Source organism: Lynx canadensis, chromosome B1 (assembly GCF_007474595.2).
Source record: "Lynx canadensis isolate LIC74 chromosome B1, mLynCan4.pri.v2, whole genome shotgun sequence".
Lineage (NCBI taxonomy): Eukaryota > Metazoa > Chordata > Mammalia > Carnivora > Felidae > Lynx > Lynx canadensis.
Genome location: NC_044306.2, coordinates 143,692,059 through 143,710,864, shown reverse-complemented (window position 1 = coordinate 143,710,864; position 18,806 = coordinate 143,692,059). Strand labels below are relative to the sequence as shown.

Sequence of the window (18,806 nt, the reverse complement as noted above, 5' to 3'; positions counted from 1 at the left end):
ACTGCTGTGTCTCCCTTTCTTCCAGCTCCTCTACCAGTGACCTCTCCAGCTATGACCACGCGTACCTGAGGCGAAGCCCTGACCACTGCAGCTCCCAGGGGAGCATGGAGAGCCTGGAGCCCAGTGGGGGATACCCACCCTGCCATCTTCTCTCCCCTGCCAAGTCCACCAGCAGCATTGACCAGCTCAGCCACCTCCACAACAAGAGAGACTCGGCGTACAGCTCCTTCTCCACCAGCTCTAGCATCCTCGAGTATCCGCCCCCCGGCATCTCTAGCCGGGAGCGTTCAGGCTCCGTGGACACCACTTCTGCCCGGGGCGGCCTCCTAGAAGGGATGAGGCAGGCAGACATTCGCTATGTCAAGACAGTCTATGATCCCCGGAGGGGGGTCTCAGCAGAGTATGAGGTGAACTCTTCAGCCCTGCTTCTCCAAGGGAGGGAGGCCCGAGCATCAGCAGATGGCCAGGGCTATGATAAATGGCACAGTGTTCCTCGGGGCAAGGGGGCGCCCCCCCCATCCTGGAGCCAGCAATGCCCCGGTTCCTTGGAGACGGCCACTTCCAACCTGGCTCCTAAAGCGGCCGCACCGCTGCCCCCAGCTCGGAGCGACAGTTATGCAGCCTTTCGGCAACGAGAACGGCCCAACTCTTGGTCTAGCCTTGATCAGAAGCGGTTCTGTCGGCCTCAGGCAAACGTCGCAGCCTCCCTGAAATCTCCCTTCATAGAGGAACAGCTGCATACTGTGCTAGAGAAGAGTCCAGAGAACAGCCCCCCAGCGAAGCCCAAGCATAATTATCCCCAGAAGGCCCAACCCGGCCAACCTCTACTGCCAACTGGCATCTACCCGGTACCTTCTCTGGAGCCACACTTTGCCCAGGTGCCCCAGCCTTCTGTGAGTGGTAATGGCACGCTCTACCCAGCACTGGCCAAGGAGAGTGGGTATACAGCTCCCCACGGAGCTTGTGACAAAATGGCTACCTTTGACGAGAATGGGAACCAAAATGGATCTAGCAGGCCTGGGTTCGCCTTCTACCAGCCTCTAGAACCTGATTCAATGTCCCTGGTAGAGAGGAAACCTGAAACTTCAGCCAAATGTGTCCCCTACAGAGTCCATTTCCCTTCAGTACCTGAAAATGAGGAGGATACCTCACTGGAGAGACAGCTCGCCCCTCTCCACGGCAGCAGCCCACATCCCAATGAGAGAAAGAGCACCCACAGCAACAAACCATATTCTAATCACCACAGCCTCAAAGTGGGTGAAGACAAGAGATCTTCCAGGCCCTCAGAGCCCTGGGAGGGTGATTTACACGCAGACCACAATGCCAACCTGCAGCACAGGCTGGAGAGGGAGAGCCTCCAGAGCCCGCCGAACAACTTTGGCAGGACCAAGTCAGCCTTCTCCTCTCTCCAGAACATTCCTGAGAATCTAAGAAGGCAGAGCAGCGTGGAGCCAGGAAGAGGAGCCCAGGACGGCTACCAGGATGGCAGGTCCACCTGTGTAGTCAACAGCAAGGGGGAGGGCTCTGGCAGGAAAGCTGTTCCCGATCACAGGAGCCACCTGGACAGGCCAGTTTCCTATCCAAGGCCCGAGGCGAGAACCAGTGCCTTGGCCTCTTTCCCAAGTTCAGACCCAAGGTACGAGGACCCTCCCTCTCCACCCCACCAGCAGACATCCAGTCTGGGCCGGAGGCGGCTCAGCTCCAGCAGCGCCTCGGCTCTGCAAGGCTTTCAGTATGGGAAGCCTCACTGCTCCGTGCTAGAGAAGGTTTCCAAGATAGAGCAGCGAGAACAAGGGAGCCAGAGACCCCTAAGTGTGGGCAGCTCTCATTATGGCCATAACTACAGGCCCAACAGGACGGTTCCAAATTCTCATCCTTTTGGGAAGGACTTTGAGGAGACAAAAGGCAATATCCGTTTTTCCGACCCCACTGAACCCATAGGCAATGGGGAGCAGCAGCACTTCAAAAAGGAGGAGCCAAAGCTGGAAGAGGTTACCCGGCAGCCACACGGTCAGCAGTTGAGGAGGGGTGCGGATGGCGGCCGTGGCCCCCAGCTCCAAGGCAGCGAGCCCCCGAGGCGGGACACGCACCTGCTCCGCAGCCAGAGCACCTTTCAGCTCTTTGGCGAGACGGAGCAGGAGCCCGTGTGGCTGGACGACAGGCCCAGCACGCCCGAGTCACCGGTGCTGGATGCCCCCTTCAGCCGTGCCTACCGGAACAGCATCAAGGACGCGCAGTCCCGTGTCCTGGGGGCCACCTCCTTTCGACGCCGGGACCTCGAGCCGGGGACACCCACGGCTTCGAGAGCCTGGCGTCCAAGGCCCGCCTCGGCCCACGTGGGGCTGCGGAGCCCGGAGGCTGCGGCTTCCGCCTCCCCGCACACCCCTCGTGAGCGGCACAGCGTGACCCCGGCCGAGGGCGACCCTGCCCGACCCGCGCTCCCTGCCACCCGAAGGGGGCCGCGCCGTCGCCTGACCCCCGAGCAGAAGAAGCGCTCCTATTCGGAGCCCGAGAAGATGAACGAGGTGGGGATCTCGGAGGAGGCCGAGCCGGCGCCCTCTAGCGCGCAGAAGAAGGGGCTGCGTTTCGCCGAGAGCACGGTGGCAGACCGGCGCCGCATCTTCGAGCGCGACGGCAAGGCCTGCTCGACGCTCAGCCTGTCGGGCCCCGAGCTGAAGCAGTTCCAGCAGAGCGCCCTGGCCGACTACATCCAGCGCAAGACCGGCAAGCGGCCCTCCTCCGCCGCCTGCAGCCTCCAGGAGCCCGGGCCACCGCGGGAGCGCTCCCAGAGCACCTACCTACAGCCCGGCCCCGCGGCGTCCGAGGGTCCCGGCCTCACCTCGGCCTCCAGCCTCTGCTCGCTGCGGGAACCGAGCCTGCAGCTCCGCAGGGAGGCTGCCCTCCTGCCCGCCGCAGCAGCGGGGGACGTGGGGGAGTCCCCACGGGCCCCCAGAGATCGCAGCAGCTCCTTCGCTGGTGGCCATGTCTTTGGGGAACTGCGACGTGGGGACCAAGCCCCGAGGGAGCTGCTCGCTGGAGCTAACTATGGGCCGAAGGGCACCCAGAGGGTGGACAGGACCCCTGGGGAGCCCTCCTCGTGGGGGGCCGCAGCCAGGAGGGCTGGGAAGTCCATGTCTGCTGAGGACCTGCTGGAGCGCTCAGACGTCCTGGCGGTTCCTGTCCATGTGAGATCACGGTCCTCTCCCACTGCAGACAAGCGTCAGGTAGGTGCAACCAGAGGGTCCTAGGATGGGGCCCTTCTGGCCCTGGAGCTTTAGTGAGGCTCCCCTTTAATTTTCCTTTGACATGCAAAAGGGTAGCATTTGTTTTCATGGGGTGATTTCTTTCTGGGTGCCCGGTACCCTTACAGAGATCTAGAGATTAATATGTAGATATATAGAGTTGTATAGGTATCTTATATAGACCCATACATCTTACATAGAGGTACGCATACATATAGATTGTGTGTACACGTACACACTTCATTTTAGGAAGTCACCATCTCTCAGTGCAAGAATGCATGGTTAGGAAAAGTTAGTGATTTTCTTTTTTACTGTGTCCCCCCCCCCCCCCCCCCCCCGTGGAATACAAACTGTGTCTTGGAATTTTAAAGATTTTGGCTTTGCATCCTCTATTAGACTTATGCATTTATAAAACATGTAGAATTACTGACTTTAATAGTTATAGTTATTGAAGTCCTGGCCCTCAGCTAAGTATGCTTTACATTTTTTATCTCATTGATTCTCACAATCATCCTGTGTAGTTATATTACCCACACCAAACCTATGTCTCCCTGCTCCCATCTGGATCCTTTCTGTGCACTGTCTTGAGGAGATAGGAGAATCATACGCTTTCAAATTCTCTCATAAAAGAATGTTCTCATAAAGGTTTCAAACTACTCAAAGTTTATCAAGTGCTTTCCACTGGAAATTTCAGCACAGTTCGCAATAGAACCCGAGCACTAAGTCCCAGGAGTGTATTAATTTCCCTAATTCTCAGTGGCTCCTCGCTGTGCAGGCCCTGCAGATCAAAGGCTCACCTCATAGTTCCCTTCCCACCAAAGATGATATCAGGAACTAATATATATATTAGGCATTCATATTTATGTTAGCTCAGGGGAACACGCCTCCATTGTCCCTTCTCAAATTCTGTTTTCCCCAGCAGAGAAGTCCACCATTTAGCAAGCATCTGTAGAACACGTGTTGTATGAAAAGCACTGTATTAGAAGGTTGAAAGAAACACAAAACAAAATAAGGTTCATGCCTTTCTGGGGTTCACAACTGAACAAGGACTTGAACTTAACTATAAATAACTAACATGACTAGTGAATGCTTTGGGAGCAGTGATAAATAATATGCTATAGAGGGGAGAGTTATTAATTCTAACTGAGGGGATCTCAGGGCTTCTCTTGAAGAAGATGGGGTTTTTTGATCGTTTCTAAATTTTTTTATTTATCTTTTTAATATGAAATTTATTGTCAAATTGGTTTCCATACAACACCCAGTGCTGACCCCAACAGGTGCCCTCCTCAATGCCCATCACCCACCCTCCTGTCCCTCCCACCTCCCATCAGCCCTCAGTTTATTCTCAGTTTTTAAGAGTCTCTTATGGTTTGCCTCCCTCCCTCCCTCTCTTTTTTTTTTCCTTCCCCTCCCCCATGGTCTTCTGTTAAGTTTCTCAGGATCCACATACGAGTGAAAACATACGGAATCTCTTTCTCTGACTGACTTATTTCACTAGCATAACACTCTCCAGTTCCATCCACGTTGCTACAAAAGGCCATATTTCATTCTTTCTCATTGCCACATAGTATTCCATTGTGTATATAAACCACAATTTCTTTATCCATTCATCAGTTGATGGACATTTAGGCTCTTTCCATGATTTGGCTATTGTTGAAAGTGCTGCTATAAACATTGGGGTACAAGTGCCCTTATGCATCAGCACTCCTGTATCCCTTGGGTAAATTCCTAGCAGTGCTATTGCTGGGTCATAGGGTAGATCTATTTTTAATCTTTTGAGGAACCTCCACACTGTTTTCCAAAGTGGCTGCACCAGTTTGCATTCCCACCAACAGTGCAAGAGGGTCCCCGTTTCTCCACATCCTCTCCAGCATCTATAGTCTCCTGATTTGTTCATTTTAGCCACTCTGACTGGTGTGAGGTGATATCTCAGTGTGGTGAAGGAGATGGTCTTTGAACCAGGCTGTGAAGGATGGGGCAGGAGGTTTATAAAGGATTGGGGGTTGTGTGGGGGGAGGCATTAGTTGGTAGAAACAGCTTCAAAAAAAGAAAGATTCAGACATTACTGCCTGAGAAGTACTTTGCTGCACCATTTCTGAAACAAAATTCTGTACCCATCGAGATATTTTCTGTTTCAAAATATCCAGAAACATTTTTCTCCCCAGTATAAACCCACAAGAAAATTGTATAGAGGCAATCCTCCATAAGCATTCCCTAACCATTTTCCTCCCCTCAGAAGGAAAAACAGAGCTAATTTCTACTCCTTATCCTACAACTAAAACACTTAAAACCCACGTATGTAACATAAAATTTCAGCGAGTTTGATGGGCTTCAGGAGCATAGTAATCCAAACATCTTCTTAATTTTTCTTCCCATATTCTACAGAAAGCAAATGTTTAGGTGAAAACTAAATCGTCTTCTGCTATTTATTTCTTATGAGATGTCCTCCTTCTCCCTTGGGGAATTGATTGGATGGCTGTGAATGTTCCTTTGCTTTCTCCCCAAATACCTCTCAAGCCTGGTAAACTGGGAAATAAAGCTAAGACATAGGTGGTATAGAGAAGTGATGAAATTCTTCTAAATCCCAGCTAAATATGTTATTTGAAAAACTTTTTCAAAAGACAAATACAGAACATTATTTACATCCTCTGCAATAGAGTACCATATTTAGATATTATTTAATTTGGGGACTGTGATGCCAGAGGGGGGAAACACTTCAAAATCAAAGAGTTTATCTGTGCTGCCTTGCTCCTATAAATTCTGTAAATAGAATATCATCCCCCAGATTGTAACGGAGCCAGGACTGTGCTCCTGACCTTCCTTCTCCCGTTCTCCCACCCAGCACCAGACCTTGCCAGCCTGGAGACCAGGTCCATGGCAAGGTCTGCTCCTTGATTCTTCTTCATACAGCCATCATCTACCCTATTTGTAGAACTAGTTAACAAAAAAACAAAACTAGGCTCCACACAATTATTGTGGTTATTATTTTAGGATATTTTATTGGTTTTTTATCTGCATAAATTCGAGAAACTTTACCATTATTATTAAGCTTTAATGAAGGTATTCAGTAGGAATTTGTCTCAATCCGAGCTTTAGAGAACTCTGAGAAATTAAGGAACCCTGTGGAAACTGTCTGCCTCAGTTAAACCCAAAATATGGAGTCTATTTATGGTCCTGAACACATGCTGCTTGTTCCCGCCAGCCAGATGCTAGAGCAGGATTTTACAAGCTTTTGACAAGGATTCCATTCCTTTTCAAAAATCCATTATCGAGGATTGTTTCTGCTTCTAAAACAAGGTCAGCATAGACATCAACTCTTCCAAGGGGCGCCTGGGTGGCTCAGTTGGTTAAGCATCTGACTTTGGCTCAGGTCATGATCTCACAATTTGTGAGTTCGAGCCCCGCGTCGGGCTCTGTGCTGACAGCTCAGAGCCTGGAGCCTGCTTCGGATTCTGTCACCTTCTCTCTCTCTCTGCCCCTCCCCCACTTGTACTCTGTCTCTCAATCTCTCTCTAAAATAAACATCTAAAAAAAATTAAAGTATCTTAAAAAATCAGTTCTTCTGTTAATAAAAATTGATCACTCTTGGGCCTAAATAACTACAGAAGGCCGCCACCACTTGTAGACTGAGACCTGCTCAGTCAGCAGCCCTGGACCTCTCGTTAGCCAGCCATGGGCCTCTCTAGAACATGCAGCCTCTTATTACTTCTCCTTTACCTTCTCTTCGTTTGAAAAGTATAATTACAGAACAGTGGATATTAGTGATGGAGCTGAAGGGCACACCAAATTCTTACCTATTTCCTACTTTCTATGAAGCTTTAGAAAATTTAACCTTTTTAAAGTGGATGTGCCCTGCAAAGCTGCCAGAGAACATCCAAGTAATTCTGCTTGGGAGATGGAAATTTACACCTATTCATCGCATAGATTTAAAATACAGCAAAGGCTATAAAAAGAAGCCTTTGGAGAAATAAGATTCCTGGCTGGGAGTTGTTTTTCCAGATGCTGAGTTAGAGGCTTCTCTCCTTCTGCCTGTTTTCTCAAAGACCCTGGTTCCTGATATATAAGATGTTCACCATGTGATGGTGTGACAAACATCATTTAACTACTGAGGAAACTGCTTAGTGCATCCTACCATGTCGGATGTAGGCTTGATTCTGTAGAATGCAGCTTGTAACTCATTTTGGCACCCCTTCAGTAAGCACCCGTTCAAGCTTGTGCATAAACAGAATCACCTTTCCACCAAAGGGAAAGTTGCAAATAGCTAATAATAAATGTTTACTATGTATGTACCAGTTGTCGTACTACATGTTTTAGAAGCATAAAAATAATCCTTACATCTGTGCAAAGTAGATACTGTTGTTATCTCTGTATTACAGAAGGGGGATATGAGCACAGAAAGGATGGGAAATTTGCCCCAGGTGGTGGGAGCAAGGTTTTGACCCCATGTTGTTGGACACCAGATTCTGCAAATCCCTATACCATGCTCCCTCCCTGAATAAAAAAGTTTGGGAAAAGGAGGAAGCTAGCGTTAAATATCTATCTGAAAACTTCAGTCAATGAATTGATTTCATTTTAACATCTACTGATTACTGTTATTTACATTTAAAAAAAATTTTAAGATTTCTCAAGTGGATTTGATTCATTTTAGCAGATACTTGAAACTGGTATTCCAAAGTAGATGAATACTATTGTCTTCATATTTTATTGGCTATGAAGACACTAAGTAACTCAAAACCCAAAGCAAGAGTGAGGATCGGGACTCCATAGACTTTAGGTTTGCAATTTTAAGTTTGCTATTCCTAATGAAGAATAAGAACTGGGGTATTTTGAGGTCCATCATCAAAAATCAGATAACTAATAGACACAAATAGACACTTGTCCAAGTGTCTACTAGAATAACTCAATACCTTGTATTTCTCCCAGAGCCATTGCTTTTTCCTAAATTGCCCTAAGTACTTTATACTTCTTAACAGGTTATAGAAAATAAAGTCTTCTTTGGCAGTGAATGTATGTCCAAATCATAGCAAGTAAATGCAACAGAAATTGAGCCTCCTTGGGCTTGTACTAGGCTGGACTTCTGTCCAAATGGTATTGTCAGCAACAGGAAGTTTAGAGAGTTCTCTCAATGGCCTGTAAGTGGGTCTCACTTCCTTTATTTTATTTATTTATTTATTTATTTATTTATTTATTTATTTATTTATTTTGGTGTTTTGCTATCCTATGAAGTCTTTTTTTTTCTTCCTTTATCTTATGCACACCCACATAAATATCAACTTAAGCACCTTATTCTGAGGGCCAACTCATGTGACTACAGAAGTTAAACTCATACTGAAATTCAAAGGAAATAAGAAAAATGGAAAAATATACCTAATTGTTAGTGGGGAAAGAGCTTAAAGGGGAGATAGAAGCGTTCCCACTTAATTATTGGCAAAGCTGTACATTCTTGTCAAGAGGGGTTGGAACAGGGAAAGACCTCAGAAGGACCAGAAGGTTTTGTGGAGAGCAGGAATTCCCATTCCCTCTACCAATATTTGAGCAAATAAGAGACACATGGAACCCCTTTCTCTCAAAGCATCGAAATCTCATTGCATCCAGCACAACCTCTACTCACCTGGAAGATTCCAAGGAAAAATCTGGAGCTTTGAAGAGATGATGGTTTGAATCCTCCCTCCTCCACTTTAACTGTGGGCAAAATACTTAACCTCTCTGAGCTGCAGTTACCTCCCTGCTCCCTCTTATTATAGGTTAACTTACAGAAGGACAGTCAGGGGCCTGATACAATTCCAGACACATAATTTGAGCATTGTAAGGTACTTAGCAGAGTGGCACTCAGTAAATGCAATAAGGGATCACTGCTATTAATATTCAGGTGTTTGTTTTCCCTTCAGACCTACTACTGCCTTTGGCTCTTTCCTGTTGCCTTTGAGTACCTCTACCACTGACTGGGCCAAAAAAAAAAGATTGGAAAGCAATTAGCCCATTGGAGAGAGTAAATGGTGAAATGAGTTGCTAAAACTAAGTGGAAGATCATATATGGATTTAATTTCTCTGTTTTCTGCCTGTCGCCTGTTATAAATAATTGAAATAATTATATTCAATAAATTTTCAATTTATAATTGAAAATTAAATATATTATCAATAGCAATATCATTGTCTTCATCAGGGACCTGTTCACATGGGCCAAATTTTATACTATCGAAAACTCACACAAACCAAACAAATCTCACCTACCACCCTTTTGGGAAACCAATATATACCCTTACTAAAACCAAAAACACAGGTGCCTGGGTGGCTTAGTCATGAAGCATCTGACTTTGGCAGAGGTCACGATCTTACGGTTCGTGAGCTTGAGCCCCACTTCTCTCCACCCCCCACTTCTCTCCCTCTTCCCCTCCTGGGATTCTTTCTCTCTCTGCCTCTTGCACCCTCTAAGATAGATAGATAGATAGATAGATAGATAGATAGATAGATAGATAGATATAGATAGATAGAACCAAAAGAAAATCCCTGAAAAGTTACCAGAGTTACTGATAGTACATGTGGGTGAGATGTTTTTCCTGGAGAGAACATACTTCAACCTGATTACAAGCCAGATACTTACCGTTTTTCTAATTATACATCAGAACATTTGAGATTTTTGTTAAATTCAATAAACTATCCTTTTCTTGTCATCTCCCATATTTCCCTATTGCTGGTTCAAAAGTTTGGCCCTTTGAATTAATTTTCATCGTTCTGTTTCAAGTCCAGTGGTTATTTTGAACCCTGGAGATAACTGCTATCAGACTTCTGCTTAGAAAATGTCCTTGTTAGGAGAGGCACCCGGCGAGACAGACTGAGGTGCAAATCCTGGCTCTGCCACTTGTGACCTTGCGACAGTTAAGTGCTTTGGATCTGTGTCTTCCTCAATGCACCAGGGTTCACAACACTTCCTGGGGCACTGAGGATGAGGAGGGGTAGTATGTAACAGTCCTGCATTGGTACCTGACCGTAAAGAGTAGGCATCCAATAAAGGTTCCTTCTCCTTTCTACCTCCACCTTCTTGGTAAATTTCAGTGCCTGTTTTTTGGGAATAACGCTGTGCCTTTCTTGTGTTTCAAGGATGTGGTTTTGGGGGAAAACAACAGCTTTGGCCCTGTGAAGGATCCGTGTTATTTGGCTGGCCCTGGGTCCAGGTATGTATGTGTATTTATGATGCCCTCTGCCTTAGGAATGCCGCCGGAGTTCAGATTCTGTGTCTCCCTCTCTCTCTCTCAGAAATGAATAAACTTAAAAAAATTTAAAAAAATGTTTCTATTCTTCTCTCCAAGGAAGGGAAACGTGACATTAAGATGTTTCATAGGACTGTGTGCTGCCTCTGCCATTTGTCTGTACCATAGGGACCTTCTACGTTTTTTATTTACAGATGACTTCCTTTAAGGATGAGACTTCTTCAAAATAGATTTAGAATGTGTACTGTTGAAGCAGTGGTTGACTTTAAATAAGTGTAGCCTCAGAATAGTTCATGGAGGTGCTCCATGCATATCCTATGATGGCTGTCACACATGGGGCCTCTTTGTGTGGCTGTCTTCCAGTCTTGTGCACAAAGGGTCAGGTCTGGTGACTAGAACACTAGAGGAGGAGTGACCATTTCATGAACAGCTTCACAGAGCAAGACAAACTTACAGGAAGCACACAAAATAAAAAGTAAAGCTCCCAAATCATAATTTTTAGGCATTTAGGGATAAAAAAAAATAGCAGGAAAGTTAAAAATTGTCATCAAAATCATTTCTCCTAAGTAGAAACATATAATGGATACTTGTTTAGACTTTGAATTTTTGAGCTATTCACATGGAGCTTAAGTAGAAATTTCCAAGGAATTTCTCCTGACGCATGTGCCTGTATGTGGTTTTAAGGCAACATCATAGGGCTATCTACTATAATTTGTAGTATGCATTTACATCTTCCCTCCTACCTTCCATGTTTTTTGAAGCCAGTTTCTTTTTTCTTACATTTAATTCAATCCTTGTTTCTCTTTTTTTCTGTGCTGTATTCACCTTCTCAGTAGCTCAGCCTAATACTGCCACCTAAAAGCAGCCTATGTGGTATCAGGAGGTGGGTATTAAGTTACCTTCTTTATGGCCAAGAGCAGACGTCCACGGTTATGTGCTCTTGCTCCCGTAGCTGTGCCTAAAGTGAAGAAAATATTCAAGGTGAGGCTGAGAACTTTGGTTAGTTTGGGTGCATTGCTTACAAGCTAGAAACAAGGGAAAAGTAACAGTGACCTAATGTACTGCCAAAAGAGAACTGTCTGAAGTCAATGGCGAAAGTAACTCAACCAAAAAAAAAAATCAAATGCCTCAGTTACCAAAAAGATTTGAGGGGCGCCTGGGTGGCTCAGTTGGTTAAGCATCTGACTTGATCTCAGCTGAGGTCTTGATCTCAGGGTTGTGAGTTCAAGCCCCAAGGTGGGCTCTACACTGGGCATAAAGCCTACTTTTTTTTAAGTTTATTTATTTATTTTGAGAGAGAGAGAGAGAAAGAGAGAGAGAGAGAGAGAGAGACACACACACCAAGCAGAGGAGGGGCAGAGAGAGGGAGAGAGAATCCCAAGCCTGAGGCGGGGCTCGATCCCACAAACCATAAGATCATGATTTGAGCCAAAACAAAGAGTCAGACACTTAACTAACTGAGCCACCCAGGTACCCCAAGCCTACTTAAAAAACAAACGTGCGCCTGGGTGGCTCAAGTTGGTTAAGTGTCCCACTTCAGCTCAAGTCATGATCCCACAGTTCATGAGTTTGAGCCCCGTGTTGGGTTCTGTGCTGACAGCTCAGAGCCTGGAGCCTGCTTTGGATTCTGTGTCTCCCTCTCTGCTCCTCCTCTGCTCATGCTCTGTCTCAAAAATAAACAAACACTAAAAAAAATTTTTTTAAACAGAACTTGACGAGACATTTCTCCAAAGATGATAAAAAATGCCCAACAAGCAGATGAAAAGGTGCTTCACATCACTAATGATGAGAGAAACACAAATCAAAACCATAATAAGATACCACCTCATACCCATTTGGGTGGCTACTATCAGATATATCGAAAGGGATGTGGAGACGTTGGTCCCCTTGTGCAAACATGACTACTAGGCTCCTGCCACCTCTAATTTATAGCTCAGTAATAAATGTCTTTCCCTCCACCAAAAATAATTGTTGGTGAGATTGCAAAATAGTCTCCATTGCTTTGGGAAACAGTATGTCAGTTCCTCAAAAAAATTAAAAGTCTACCATATCTGAGCATACATCCTTAAGAGTTGAAAGCAGTATCTCAAAGAGCTATTTTCACACCCGTGTTCATAGCATCACTACTCACAATAGCAAAGAGGTGAAGCAGCCCAAATGCCCATCAATAGATACAAATGTGGTATATACATATACTGGGATATTATTTAGTCTTAAAAAGGGAGTCTGACACATGCTACAACATGGATGAACCTTGAGGACATTATGCTAAGTGAAACAGGCTGGACACAAAAGGACAAATACTCTGATTCCATTTACATAAGGCATCTATAAACTAGTGAAATGCATAGAAACAGAAAGTAGAGGTTTCAGGGCTAGGGGAAGGGAAAAGAGTTGTTGCTTAGGTATCGAGTTTTGGATTTACAGGTAGAGAAAGTTCTGGAAATCTGTTGCACAGCAATATGGATATACTTAACACTACCAGACTGAACATTTAAAAATACAGTCATAGGGGTACCTGGGTAGCTCAGTAGGTTAATTAGTGGCCTACTCTTGATCTCAGCTCAGGTCATGATTTCACGGTTCATGAGTTCAAGCTCTTCATCGGGCTCTGTGCTGACAGTGTGGAACCTGCTTGGGATCCTCTCTCTCTCCCTCTCCCTCTGTCCCTTCCTTGTTGGCTCTCTCGCACGTGTGTGCTCTCTCAAAATAAATAAACTTAAAAAATAGAATAGTAAATTTTCTGTGTTTATCACATTTTAAAAAAAGCTATGAAGGAAAAAAAGAAGACTAATTGCTTTCAAACTCCATTCTTGAATGTTAGGATTCCTGGATACCTGTGAACAGATGTTTGCCTCTCACACTCTAGTATAAAAGAGACTCAAACATCTCTTTCACCCTATCTTTTGTTCTTGAAAAAATACAAAACAATCCCCTAGGAGAAGCATTCTCAACTAGACTAAGCATTTAACTCCAATATTACCTTCAAAAATATACAACTGAAGTATGGCTGCTATAAACTAAGAAGATTCAACATAAACTAAAAATATATGAAAGATTAGAGGTGCCTGGGTGTCTCAGTCGGTTAGGTGTCCGACTTCTGCTCAGGTTGTGATCTCTCGGTTTGTGAGTTCAAGCCCCACATCAGGCTCTGCACTGTCAGTGCAGATCTTCTGTCTCCATTTTTCTCTGCCCCTCCCCCGCTCTCTCAAAAATAAATAAACATTGGGGCGCCTGGGTGGCGCAGTCGGTCAAGCGTCCGACTTCAGCCAGGTCACGATCTCGCGGTCCGGGAGTTCGAGCCCCGCGTCGGGCTCTGGGCTGATGGCTCGGAGCCTGGAGCCTGTTTCCGATTCTGTGTCTCCCTCTCTCTCTGCCCCTCCCCCGTTCATGCTCTGTCTCTCTCTGTCCCAAAAATAAATAAACGTTGAAAAAAAAAAAATTTAAAAAAAAAAATAAATAAATAAACATTAAAATATATATCTCAAAGTTTATTTGGGCTTTAAATAAAGGATAAATATTATATTTTGTGGGGGTTTTTTTTAGATTTTTAAAAAATCTCAAGATACAAATATAATAAAATGAAGGTACCCAGGTTAGTCATTAAAACTGATTCCAGTTATTCTGTGTCCTATTAGAGGGTATGGAGTTTGAAAAGAGTTTATATCCTACAGTCTAAACTGCAGTTGGGCAGAGTTGTTCAACAGACATTTACTGAGAGAGCCCTTTTTTTCTTAAGTTCATTTATTTATTTTGAGAGAGAGAGAGCACGTGAGCATGAGTAGGGGAAGCAGAGAGAGGGGAGACAGAGAATCTGAACCAGGCTCCACAATGTCAGCACAGAGCCCGATGCAAGGCTTGAACTCATGAACTGCGAGATCATGACCTGAGCTGAAGAGTCAGAAGCTTAAGTGACTGAGCCACCCAGGCGCCCCCAAGACAGGACTTTGTACCAGGTACTGAGGATACCAACATGAGTAAGACATGAGAGAAAAGCCCCCCAGCGAATTTCCTGCCTCTGGGTTTTCAGTACCCCCATTTGGGAACCCACCAAGAAGTACAAAGTAGCCAATCTTAGATATTGAGACTTTCCTGGTAAAGATACTGCCTCTGAATGAAAAGGATATCTGAGGGGAAGGGAGGGGCTGCATCCGAGAGAGAGATGGGCCCCTTAGCCATCTGCATTTATAATACAGAAAAAATAACATCCCGAGAAGAGCTAATTTGGTTCTTTGCAGTCTTCTCCTTCCATATGCTGCATTATCCTTGCCTGGCACTTGGATGGTTTTGTGGCAGGCCTGGGCTGGGGTTCTCCTGGGGACTGAGCCACAGCTTCCCTCGGGACTCAGATCTGCAAAATGAGAAGTTCCATCTGCTCTCCAGATTCACTTGCATACGAGTCAAGGAGCGCCAAATGTGGAATTTTCAAATTAGGGTGGTTTGCCGGCGCTTTGTTTTTTCCCCACATTAACTCTTGGGTGGCAGCAGGCAGTGCTACAGATTTCTGTTTTGTTTTCCTTTCTTCCTTTAGAGCATAATGACAAAAGTATTGGAAGTTGTTGGGTTTTTCCTCAGAGCCTAGATAGAGGACAGGTGTTTAACTCACCACGTACCCCATTTGCCCATTGCTATTGCTCTCTTTCTCCAGAGATGATTGCTTATTAGCTCCTTGGGGAGACTCCCCTCCCCCTCCTGACCTTCCATTGTAAAAAGTGAAAACAGGAGGAAACTGAGGGAAAACTGTAAATAAAACCGTCAAGTTCACAGCCCACACAGGTGCTTTCCAAACAGACCTCTCCCATGGGGATCACACTGGGACTACTTTCCCGAAGTAGTCCTGAAAGGGGCAGAAGAAATGTACCTGTTTCCTTTATACCCCAAAGCCTGCCCCGAAAAGCTGCCTTATGTGGGATGTGTAGAGGGGGTGGGGAGGTCAGTGAGAGAGAGCTAATAAAAGGAAATGCCTTATGACCCCCATGTCTACCATCTGACATTTCCTGTAGGACTGTATGTCTGGAATCTCTTTTTTTAAAATTTTTTTTAACGTTTATTTATTATTGAGAGACAGACACAGAGCGTGAGCAGGGGAGGGGTAGAGAGAGGGGGAGACATAGAATCCGAAGCAGGCTCCAGGCTCTGAGCTGTCAGCACAGAGCCCGATGCGGGACTTGAACCCACGAACTGTGAGATCATGACCTGAGCTGAAGTCCGTCACCTAACCAACTGAGCCACCCAGGAGCCCCTGGAATCTTTTTTTGTTTTTTAATGTTTACTATTTATTTCTAAGAGGGAAAAAAGGGAGGGAGACACAGAATCTGAGGCACACTGCAGGCTCCAGGCTCTAAGCTGTCAGCACAGACCCTCATGCGGGGCTTGAACCCATGAGCCGCAAGATCATGACCTGAGCAGAAGTTGGACACCTAACCAACTGTGCACCAGGCGTCCTTTTTAAACTTGGTTCTTTGTGTGAGCAGCCTGAGGGACAGTGTGTGGCTCCTCTGAGGCCCTGCTTCCTAAATGCTTTTCCCGTCTGTGTAATGAACTTAGGATTCAGAGTTTGCCCCTTCTGAGCTGTAACCCTTGTGTTTGTATATCCTGCTCCAGGTCCGTCAGTTGTTCAGAAAGAGGCCACGAAGACATGCTGTTGCTCAAACACCATCCTAGCCTTCGTTGGGGTGGTTCAGGCTGCAAAGCAGTTGGTGATTCCTCTGTACCCAGCGAATGTCCTGGACCCCTGGACCATCAGAGGCAGGCCAGCAGAACAACGCCTTGCCCCAGGCTGTTGCCCACAGGAATGCAAGGGCATCTCACAGACACTAGGGCTGCATCCCTGACCCCGCTCAGCTCAGCTCTGCCTTCCCCTGTTCCCTCCAGCTCCCAGGCTGCGACCGATCAGCTGACTGGAAGGGACTGTCAGACAGGGCAACAGCCTCTTCCTCCATACACCCCAGCAGTGACCCACAGAAGCAATGGTCACAGCCTGGTCCAGCCTGCCAGTCCAAGAGGCCACGAGCCCAACAGCCCAGAGCATGGGCTAGAAGAGGCAACAAGGAAGCGGGTCTCGTTGCCTCAGCGGCCTGCCCCACCTCGGGTGAAGTGGGCCCACACGGTCAGAGAGGACAGCCTCCCTGAAGAATCCTCGTCACCTGATCTTGGAGACCTGAAGCACTACAAAACACAGCAGACTCCTCCAAGCTCAGGCAGCACTCTAGACTCGCCTCTTGGGGCCCCAAGCACTCCAGGGAGGATCTCCCTCCGAATATCTGAGTCGGTCCTGCTGGCCTCCCCACCACCTCGGGAAGATGATGATGATGAGGTGTTTGTGAAGGACTTGTACCCCAACGCCGCTTCCAGCCCCACATTTGAACTTCCCCCACCCCCACCGCCTCCGCTGAGCCAGGACACCCCAGTGAATAGCTTGGATGACTTTCCTCCACCTCCTCCCCACGCTCTGTATGAGGCAGAGCTGGACAGTGAGGATCACAAGGAGCCCTGTACCAGGTAAGTGAGCAGACTCTGGATAGGACAAGCCCCCAGCTGAGGAACAAAAGGGTGCCCCTCTCCAGTAAGAGTTTTACCCTGCAGGCTCCCCGGATCCTCCTTTCATTGGCCACAGGAGAGCCCTGTTGTGGACATTTTCTACAGAAGCTTAAGTCGCGCGACTGGCAGAATGGTTTCGTTTGTTTACCTTGGCAGGCTGTGGCCCTAGTACCCCATACTAGCATCGGGAACAGAGGAACAAGAGTAGTGAAAATGGACACCAAAGCCCAAAAGGCATAGTTCACTTCTGTGGACACGATAAGTTCAAAGGGTCTTCAATAAATAGCATCCCTCATTCCTGCTTGAGTTCTGAATCAATTAAGAAATAAGACAAAGGAGGAAGACATATAGAAGACAAAAGTAGCGCTCTTGTTACTGATAGAGCTGATACTGGAAAATATGGCTCCTCTCTTGAGTGTAAGCGAGCCTCCTGATGGTGAACCCCAAACAGGTTTACCTACCTAGTCTCAGGCCATGCTAGATACACACTGGTGTGTGTGTGTGTGTGTGTGTGTGTGTGTGTGTGTGTGTGTATGGAGGGAGAGAGAGAGAGGTGTAGATTAGCCTAGAGGTAGCCTCACTCTCAAAAGAAAGAGAAGAAGCTGGATTATGGACAGGATATGGTCAGCTTTCTTTCCACAGTCACTCCGTGTCCATTGGAAAGGATAAAGAACAGAGCTAAAGGTCAGTAATGTTGAGAGAAAACCTCTCGGAAGCCAGAAGAATAGAGAAGAAGCATTTCCCAACAAATACTTCCCAGGACAAGCAGTCTCTAAACACCAAGAGAACACGTTGCCTTTGCGATTAACTCCTTCTGTTCACCTGGACCTTTCAGAAAGCTCTAGAATCTCACAGCAACATTCACCAAAATTGAATTCCTACTAGATCCCTTAAAAAGTTACACACTCCCATGTGACCAACTGCTGGGGTGAGGAGAAAGCCCTCAGGACCTTGCAATTTGTGGGGAATGATAACCTCAGGGCATGACTACCTTGCCCCCACCCCACCACTCCTCATGTGGGAAGCCACAGCCCTGATGTGGAAAACTTCTCCTTCAGGCTTCCTACCCTTCTGTTGACTCCTCTCTTACCCTCTCTTTTTTAATATCCCTAGCAGCTCCAGCAAATTTGCCAAGGTGACGGTTGCCAAGGAAAGGCCCATGCCTGGTACAGTCCATTTGGTTGGCAGTCAGATACCAGCTTCCAGATCGCAAACTTCTATCAAGGGTTCAGAAGCCAACGAGACCAACCCACCCTCCACCATGGGCACTCTGCCCCAACTTGCTGGGGCTCTTGCCAAGCAGCCAGGCCCCGGGCAGCCATCTCCCATCCACAACCCAGTCAGTGGGACTCAGAGTTTAGAAAAGAATGTTAGTTCTGGTCCTCAGAAGACCTCAGAAGACATCAGAACAGAGGTTCTGGCAAAGGAAATTGTCCACCAAGACAAATCTCTGGCAGACATTTTGGATCCAGACTCCAGAATGAAGACAACTATGGACCTGATGGAAGGTTTGTTTCCCCGAGATGTAAACTTGTTGAAGGAGAACAGCATAAAGAGAAAGGCCATGCAAAGAACTGTCAACTGTGCAGGATATGAAAGCAAGAGGTAAGTCCCTGGTAATGCCCTCAAAGAGACTTATATTTAACCTCCTTCCATGGGGGTGGTAATAGGTCTAGGACAACTTGTGTGACATTTTCCTGCTTCCAAAGATTCTGACCCAAGAATGACATGCCATCTCAGCCTTAGCAGAATGGGTGTGAGGAGTAGAAAGTGGGGCAGACTGACCTTGAGTTACTAGGCACTTGCCCAACAGCAA

At 46.5% G+C, this 18,806-nt stretch overlaps 1 protein-coding gene across 3 annotated transcripts in view; it reads left to right on the top strand.

Moving 5' to 3' along the window:
- The window catches only part of SHROOM3 (shroom family member 3), a 184,985-nt gene that overhangs the window by 145,245 nt on the left and 20,934 nt on the right, over positions 1-18,806 (top strand). For 2 of the 3 annotated variants that reach the window (XM_032592964.1, XM_032592965.1), the window contains exons 4-7: positions 26-3,224; positions 10,341-10,414; positions 16,055-16,951; positions 18,104-18,595. In XM_032592964.1, coding sequence (XP_032448855.1) covers positions 26-3,224; positions 10,341-10,414; positions 16,055-16,951; positions 18,104-18,595 — 4,662 coding nt within the window. The remainder of the gene's footprint in view (positions 1-25; positions 3,225-10,340; positions 10,415-16,054; positions 16,952-18,103; positions 18,596-18,806) is intronic. The other variant, XM_032592966.1, reaches the window with a different exon arrangement.